Consider the following 9,383-nt stretch of genomic DNA (forward strand, 5'->3'; position numbering starts at 1 on the left):
AACTTTGCCAGTTCATCCTCCCAATCACAGAGTGGAGTAGGTCAGGGGAAGAAAGAATAAAAATACTGTAAATACTGTAACTCTGTGGGGGCACCTGCCATCTGGAATGAGCTTCCCCCCTCCCCTCCCCTCCCCCCCCCCCCGAGATACGGAGGATTACGCACCTTCCACCGTGCCCTCAAGACCTTTTTATTTCAACAGGCTGGCCTGGCCTAACTTCCCTTTTAATTGTAAATTTTAAATTTGTTTTAAAATATTAGGGGTGTTTTAATTTGTTTTGGGCCAAATTATTTAATGGGTTTTTATATCATCTTTTAAATTTTGTAGTTTGTGTGTTTTTATCTTTTTGGCTGTTCACCGCCCTGAGTCCTTCGGGAGTAGGGCGGCATATAAATCCAAAAATAAAATAAAATAAATAAAAATAAAAATGGAGAGAGCTATGAAAAGTCTATTTTCCACCTTATCTGTAGCCTTTGACCTTTTCAGCCTTTGACTAAAATTCTTCAAAAGGAAAAAAAAGGGGGGGGGAAGAAATTCCTAAGGAAAACCAAATCGAGACTTCGGGCCTCTTCCCTAAACTTGGAAGCAGAAACCGAGAAGGCTTGGGTGGAGTTTCGAGCGCTAGGGATGCAGGGCAAAGGGCGGGAATGTCTCCCTACCTGGTTGAAGCGCAGATGCTCCAGCGATCCCGGGGCCAAGAACTCGCTCTGTTTCTGCCGGGCGCCCAACATCTGCAGCATCCGGCCCATCTGCTCGCTCGAGAGGCTCCGGTTCCTTCCGAAGACGGCGAAGAGATCCTGAGCGAAGTGCCCTCCGACCGACGGGGACGCCGTCGCCGTGGCCGCTGCTGCTGCTGTTGATGCTGCTTCTTGGGCGCCGGTCGAAATGAAGACGCCAAGGACCAGAGCCGAGACGGCGGCCAGGAGCGTCCGAGCCACGAGGGGAGACATCGCCGGCAAGCGCGAAGGGAAGGCGAAGGAACGGAGCGGTGAAACCAACCAGCCGAAGAAGTGCGCCGTGCCTTTGGGGCGGGAGTGAGCCTTCCTCGGGCACTCAGACGTCGGCACCGCTGCAGGTGGAGGCCGTTTCCTTCCCTCCCTCTTGGGCAGGGACAAGGGCCCTTCCCCGGACGTTCCCCAAATCCTATCCCGGAAGGGTGTAGGTAGGAGAAGCTGGCTCAGCCCAAAATCCCTTCACTTCAGTCCCGAGGATGACAAGCCCACGCAGCTCTTCCTGTAACAGGAGAGGGAAAAGACCAAGGGCAGAGAAAGTGTCAGAAAGCCATCTTAACCCCAATCCTACAAGGCCCCTTCCAACTCTGTTAATCTGTATCTATCTGGTTGCCCATAAAGGGCACGTTGGACTACAGCTGCCATGATCTCTGAATTGTTTGCCCAACCAGGAGGGCAATGTTGTCAGGAGGTTATGCAGGACTGCATTGTTCTAATATATTTATTATTATTATTTTTATTCTATCCCTCTGTTAATGCAACCAAAGATTGCATTGGCTTTTTGGGCTGCTGCCGTACGCGGCTGGCTCATATTTAAGTGATTGTCCACTAGGATTCCCAAGTTCCCTCTCTCAGTTATTTTATTTCTTGTTTATTTATTTATTTTATTGGTTCGATTTATATGCCGCCCTTCTCCGAAGACTCAGGGCGGCTTACAATGCGTTAAGCAATAGCCTTCATACTTCTGTATATACCTGCTTGGTAGGGCTTTCGGGGCCCGCTAAGCGGTGTTCTTTTTTATACAAAGTCAGCTTTTGGCCCCACAATCCGGGTCCTCATTTTACCTACCTCGAAAGGATGGAAGGCTGAGTCAACCTTGAGCCTGGTGAGATTCGAATTTGCAGTAATTGCAGGCAGCTGGTGCTATTTAACAGCACTTTAGTCTGCTGCGCCACTAAGGCTCTTAGTAGCAATAGTTACTGCTATTGAGCCAGGTTTCACCCAATCTGTACTTGTACATTTGGTTTTTTCTTGCTTAAGTGCAAAATCTTCCCTTCTACATTGAATTTCATTTTGTTACGTAAGGCCCAGCATTCAAGTCTGTTGAGATCCATCTGGATCTTAAGCCTGTCTTCTGGAGTATTGGCTATTCCTGCCAGTTTAATGAGTTCCCCTTCTATTCCCTCATCTAAATTGTTTATGAAGATGTTGAAGAATACTGGGCTTAAAACAAAACTTTGGGGTACCCCCACTGCTTACTTCCCTGTAAATGTAGTTCTATTACAAGTGTAAATATAAATCCATTAACTCTGTTGTTGTGCTGGTAGTGATCAGTATTATTATTAATTTGAAATTCAGCACTGCCAGTAATAAAGAAAAAATTAATTCCCAAATCAGGCCATAATTCCATTTATTCTATATTGATTGGCACACCTATTTGAACTTCAGACATACTGTATCTCTTTCTTAACCATCCCAGAAACTGAAAATGAAATCTGGCATATAAAGAATAAGACTATTATTGAGCAATTCTATTTCCTATTGAGCTGGACTAAGATCACCTTCTGTTTGATAACAACGCTCTTCTGTTTTTCACTAGAAAGGGAATGTTTTTCTAGTTATAAGCAGCTCAGATTTTCTCTCTTTAAACCAAAGATGACCCAGCTAAATAAACTTTGCTTGGTTCACGTATCACAATAATCCATGGTTTTGTTTATTTGTTTCTGTGAAAGTCGTAATAATCTGGTTCACATCTAATGCTACATCAAGGGTGAGCAACATTTGGCTATAGGTCTAAAGAGATCATTAGAATCTGATCAGATCGGTCCACAATAGCATTATGTCCATCAAAAGAATGTTGCACAAAAAGTGGTTATAATTACATAATTTGTGCAAAGACAAACATATCACTGCTTCTCCTTGCCCCCTTCTCTTCTGCTGATATCCATGCCCAAATCCCTTATTGTGGCAGTCTTCTCTGATCACAATGCCTGAAAAGCAGCTTCATTATGTGGTAAGAAATACTCAAAACTGTAATTCAAGTACTACAGTAGGTTTAACATGGTTCAAAATCAAATATCAAAATTCTTGGCCACAATCCAATAAACCATAAAAATATTGGGTCCATCTACACAAATCCATTCAAATTTTGAGTGGATTAAGATATCGTGGTAAGCCAAAACTAAATGAATTATGTCGTAGCACAATTTATTTTGAGAATGTATACTGAAGTTATTGTACAGAATTTTCCTCTCCCCAAACTTCATTTTGGATTAAGAGAAGCCATACTTGAGCATGATTGGATCAATCTTACTTTATATATCAAGTGCATCCAAGCTTTAGGTTGCTAGGAAAGAGTTTTAGATAAGTAGAGCTTGAACAGAAGAATAGAACAATATTAACAATATCAACCTAGCCTAGCATCTTTTTCCATTGTTGATGCCTCCAGGAAGCTCAGAAACAAACATATCAGTAACAATATTTTTCTCTTCTTTCTTTTATCATTTGGTATGTAGAGATACCCATCCCTCAAACACAGAACTTCTCAGAGTTCCAATTAGCTACTGTGTCTAAAAGCTCCTGAGTAAACTACCTTCTTGTTTTTAAACAGTAAGGACTTACTGTAGCTTCTTTCACACATTCAAAATATATGGACAGATAACTCACACAGTACAGTATATCTTTGAAGGTTATGTGGATTATTAATAATTTTTAATTGTTTATTAAATTGTTACTGAGACCTGTCAGTTCTCAAGAGAATCTGTCAGTTCTCAAGAGAATCTTACAAATATATTTCTTCTGCAAAAGAAATAATTAAAAGAAAAAAGAGAAAGAAAAAAGAAAGAAAGAAAGAAAAGAGAGAGAGAGAGAGAGGAAAGAAAATCACCCCATAACAATGGTTCTTAGTCATGACAGTCTCAAGGAAATAATTTTAGCAGCAATAGTTACTTATTGCTGCAGGCCTTCTGAATCCTGGTTGACCAGAATCCTGGTTGGTTTCTTGAATGCTCACACTACTGGTTGTTGCAAAGGTGCTTTTTCAAAAGGCATCTGGTCTTTGTTTTTCCTGGAAAACCAGGACCTGGATGACTGAGAATCTCTGTAGACTTTCACATGTTGGCCTAATCTTGGATGGCCTACTGTTTCAAAGGAGAGAGGCGGTAACAGAAAAGGCACACTCTCATGGTCCCCAATGACAGCAAACCATCAAGGATGTTGCTTGAAGGGTACGCTCCCTAGCTTGTTAGAAGGCGAGAAAACAATGGGACAAGATCCCAGATGCCTCAGGTTTCAAACAGTTGGAAGCCAAATGGAAATCATATCTCTTGCAGTACTACATAAGCAAATACCCTTTATTTACTTTATTAAATTTATATGCTGCCCATCTTCCCAATAAGACGACCCTGAATGGTTTAATTACTTCAGTCACAGAATTCTGGATGAGGTGTAGCTTTTGGGTGATCTTCTAGGGCAGTCCTGCACAGAACAAATTATAATTGTCCACTGGAAAGGTTTAAGATGAGCATGAGATACTACAAACAGTAACTCCTGATTTAGTAGTAGTTATGACTAGTGCACAAGATGGAATTGTGCAAACTCCCACCTAGTCAAAGAAGTAGCCTACTCATCAAGCAGAAGGTGTGAGTCCAAGGGCACCCTGAATTTAATGACATTTCTGTCCAGGATAGCATGATCCCATCCATAAAAATGGAATATCATTGGTCTTGGATTCTAAATTCCCAGCCACTCTCTCTTCTCTGTATTCTAATGAATACATAAACATATACTATAGATCTGAGAGTTTCCTGCATCTCCACTTTGCTGCTTTATCCTCCAGAAGCTTTCAACGTGCTTGCCAATGTAAAGTGTTGTCATTATAAAAAAATTGTTCAGGGTGGGGGAGGGAAGTGTATAGAATCTTAATTTCAAATTTACAAAGAAGAAATGTTTCTATCTTCTGTCTCATCATCCGTGATTATACAAAACTTCCCCAGCTTCTTATGCCTACATTACTTTATAGTTTGCATTTTGAAAGCCCAGAGTATTTTCATCTTTTTTTCTCATAGAAAAATGCTTCAATCCCTGATAATTCTAATGATTGATTTTTGCACTTTTTTCAGATCTAAAATACCCTTTTTTGTCAGGGAATGATTACAGCTTTTCATAAATTCAGATTTAAATAAAAGCATTGTTTCATTTTTGTCTTTGCTTGCTTGTTTGAAATACATATTGTATATTACCAATAGGGTTGGTAGCCATTACATCATCAGTCCCTTATTAATAATGGTGATGTTGATCACCCTTATTCTTATTTATTTATTGGTTCGATTTATATGTCGCCCTTCTCCAAAGACTCAGGGCGGCTTACAATGCGTTAAGCAATAGCCTTCATACTTTTGTATATACCTGCTTAGTAGGGCTTTCGGGCCCCCCTAAGCGGTGTTCTTTTTTTATATACAAAGTCAGCTTATTGCCCCCACAATCTGGGTCCTCATTTTACCTACCTCGAAAGGATGGAAGGCTGAGTCAATCTTGAGCCTGGTGAGATTCGAACTTGCAGTAATTGCAGGCAGCTGGTGCTATTTAACAGCACTTTAGTCTGCTGCGCCACCAAGGCTCTTATTGTATTGCTTTTTTAATAACTGATCTTTGTTTTCATCCTTTATCTGTTTTACCTGTCTGATTTTATTGATATGAACTGCCAGGAGTCACTTGGGATTGCTGCGGTTTAGAAAATGCAACAGAAGAATTGAAAACACAAGTAAACACAATAATCCTTAGGATGAAGATTTCATTTGTTCTATCACTACCAGATTCTTTTCTAGTCTGTTCAAAGATGAGAAAGGCATTTGAGTTTGTCACTCAAGGGAAAACAAAACCAGAGCAGCACCCAGTGCAAAAATCTCTTCGGGTCGCTTTGTCTTTTTTAAGGAAAAGGAATTAGAGACATTTTAATTATGGTTGTTACTGCTAACTAAAGCAATATGTAGCTAAGCATTAACCTTATTTGAAAAAAAAAAGTGAAATGCAGTCATGGGCTGCAGAGGGGATGGGGCACAGCTTGGGTTTTGCAGATGGTAAACAATAGTTTGCTGGAGTTTGGCTCTGGCTTTGAAATGTCAATATCTGAAAACGAAATATGAAAGAATCTGCCAGGAAAACAGTGGGATCATCGGGCAGTTGCCTTTATCAACTTCCTGAGTAAATGATATATATTATTAGAGCGTGAGTTTACGGAGTTATTTTTAACTTCCAGGTATGCCAAAGCAGATCTTTAAAATTGCCCAACATATCTATAATGTTTTATTTATCCACATGAGAGATCCTGGCAATAACTACACACGGGCACAATCTACACATCGAATGTCAGCATTCTAAAACTCTCCTAGAGTCTTTTGATCTTTTACCCAAAAGGCTCTGTTTCAACCCAATAAACATTACAGACAATTAAAAATGCTGCTTCTCAAGACAATCTAATTAAGGCTGACTTTTTTTCCTAGTACAGTTTCTGGCCTCCAAGTATTGTAGAAATGCCTCCGTAGAAATACCCCCACAGAAGTTTTATTTATAATTACATAGCCTGTGTATATGCTTACTTTGTCATGTTCTCATCATATGTTAAATAAATAACAAATTATAGATGTTAACCAACAGTATTCAAAAATCAGGAGGAGTCTGGAAGCACCTTTCCAGAGTAACATATTTTATTATAGAAATGCATAAGCTTTCAAGAGCCACTGCTCACTTCACTTCATCTTCAACTCATGATCCTAATCAGTTTAGACATCTGTGCACCTCTTCTGATTTTGCCCAAGAAAAAGATGTTTAGTGACCACTGAGTGTCTGTGGGTTGGGGGAGATAATGGTACAACATCTTACATTTATAATTATCTGGTTTGGTTCTGCAACCCAACAAGACAGACACAGACTTCAGAGGATAATTGGAACTGCAGAAAAAACAATTACTACCAACCTGCCTTCCATTGAGGACCTGTATACTGCACGAGTCAAAAAGAGGGCTGTGAAAATATTTACAGACCCCTCGCATCCTAGACATAAACTGTTTCAATTCCTACCCTCAAAACAACGCTATAGAGCACTGCACACCAGAACAAGTACACAAGAACAGTTTTTTCCCAAATGTTATCACTCTGCTAAACAAATAATTCCCTCAATACTATCAAACTATTCACTGTCTGCATTACTACTACTATTAATCTTCTCATTGTTCCTATCACCCATCTCCTCCCACTTACGACTGCATGACTGTAACTTTGTTGCTTGTATCCTTATGATTTATATTGATATTGTTTCCTAGTATGATTTGATTGCTTATTTGTACCCTATGACTATCATTACGTGTTGTACCTTATGATTCTTGAAGAATGTATCTTCTCTTTTTATGTACACTGACAAATTCCTTATGTGTCGAATCACACTTGGCCAATAAAGAATTCTATTCTATTCTATTCTATTCTATTCTATTCTATTCTATTCTATTCTATTCTATTCTATTCTATTTTTTTTTTAATTTGATTTATATGCCGCCCTTCTCCGGAGACTCAGGGCGGCTTACAATGCACTAAGCAATAGCCTTCATACTTTTGTATATTTATACAAAGTCAGCTTATTGCCCCCACAAACTGGGTCCTCATTTTACCTACCTTAGAGAGGATGGAAGGCTGAGTCAACCTTGAGCCTGGTGAGATTTGAACTTGCAGTAATTGCAGACAGCTGGTGTTAATCACAATGGTTTTAGTCTGCTGAGCCACCAGGCCCAAATTCTACTCTACTCTACTCTACTCTACTCTACTCTACTCTACTCTACTCTACTCTACTCTACTCTACTCTACTCTACTCTACTCTATTCTAATGAACAGCTAAAGTAGGTTTGGAAATCCACGCACAATCGACTCTAATCATTCAGCCATCTCCTAGGAAAAAGAATAGCAAACAGGAACTTTCCAGGGCCAAATATTATTTACAATGGGAAGACGGTAAGAATGCTTTCTCTGTTCTGCCACACAGTAATTACATTCAGCTCTCTCCATTCATTCACAAACATCTGTGTTGTCTAGTCTTTCCATCACTTTCATAATACTTTCTGCTTCTATTTCCCATCGTAATGGGCAGGAGAGAACAACACTTATTCCTTACTCACCTTGCCCTGGCTCTGGTTACTCCAGCAGTCCCTCAGAATTAACACTTGTTGCTTCCTTGAGAAGAACACAGGTTGTCGTTCAGCAACTATATGCTGCCAGATAACTTGAGGCACGTGCAATTTCTAGGATCAAAGATCAGCCACTATATGCTCCTCCCAGCTGTGGTTTTAGCCCTCTTTTTGTTCCATAAAACACAGCCAAATTGAATGAGGCACTAAAATAATTCCTGCTGCTAACTCAGCTGCTACAGACCCTTGTTTTGCACAGTAAGCAGTATACAATTATGCCTTGAAGCTTGCCTTGAGAAGTAACTGATTTGTTTTCTGTGTAAGCAAAGTTATAGAAGCAGTTCAGCATAACAGTTAGAATATAATTTTCTTACATTCCACTGACGTTGGCTTCCATTAAGGTCTTCACATCCACCAGCAGATTGTAGTTCCTCTTCCCCCTCATAATTTTGTTTCGTTTTGGCTGGTATAGATAAAAGACACACAGCAGGACTGCACTGGAGAAACTCTCTTGTGTGTGCCGCGATTCTAACTGTCAGTAGTCTGAAAGTTTCCCTTGTAGGTCCTGCTTGTTTCTAGTAAGTTATTCAAAGGAAATTCCATGGATCTTTAGAGAATGAAACCCTGTCAACAGGGGTGGGCTGCTGGGGGTTCACGGGTTCAGCGAAAGACAGGAGGTCCGCCCAATTGGACTGCTGATAGTTCACGTAGCACCTCAGGTACTGCTCTACCATGGCAGATTCTAGCTAAGATTCTGTGCAGTTCAGAGAACCCACAAATCCTACTCCTGGCTGGCCCCGCCCACCTCGCTCCTCCTAGGAGTCCCCACATGGCCCGTTTTGGACGCAGGCAAGGCATGCGTGGAGGCTCGGGGAGCAAAAATGGGCCTACTGGAAGTTCGGGAAGGCGGTCCAGAGGGCCTCCAGAGCCTGGGGAGACTGTTTTCGCCCTCCCGGAGGCTCAAGGAAAGCCTCCAGAGCCTGGGGAGGCCAAATATCCCCTTACCCCACCGTGGTGCAGGAGGCCGACTAGGCCACACTCACCATGACCACGCCCACCCAGCAACCATGCAGAGAACGCCTTGCTAAAATTTTTGAAGCCCACCCCTGCCTGTCAATATTCTCTAGATTCAAATGAAGGGGACTTATGTTTGATAAGTTCAGTAAAAGTTATATCAAGCGAAACTATAAACTCACCTTGAAAAGTGTCAAAAGTAGGAAACTCTGATTTTTCAATCCACCCGAAAGTTTAGATATTGAACT

At 40.9% G+C, this 9,383-nt stretch overlaps 1 protein-coding gene across 1 annotated transcript in view; it reads right to left on the reverse strand.

The window, feature by feature from the left end:
- The window catches only part of SLC39A8 (solute carrier family 39 member 8), a 37,900-nt gene extending 29,701 nt beyond the window's left edge, over positions 1 to 8,199 (reverse strand). Inside the window, exons 1-2 of the mRNA XM_034442183.2 lie at positions 8,113 to 8,199; positions 660 to 1,233 (exon numbers count right to left, since the gene is read on the reverse strand). Of these exons, the coding sequence (XP_034298074.1) occupies positions 660 to 950 (291 nt within the window). The 5' untranslated portion in view covers positions 951 to 1,233; positions 8,113 to 8,199. The remainder of the gene's footprint in view (positions 1 to 659; positions 1,234 to 8,112) is intronic.
- Between the last annotated feature and the right edge of the window lie 1,184 nt (positions 8,200 to 9,383).

This window comes from Pantherophis guttatus, chromosome 8 (assembly GCF_059756535.1).
Source record: "Pantherophis guttatus breed Tessera chromosome 8, ASM5975653v1, whole genome shotgun sequence".
NCBI classification, from domain to species: Eukaryota; Metazoa; Chordata; class Lepidosauria; order Squamata; family Colubridae; genus Pantherophis; species Pantherophis guttatus.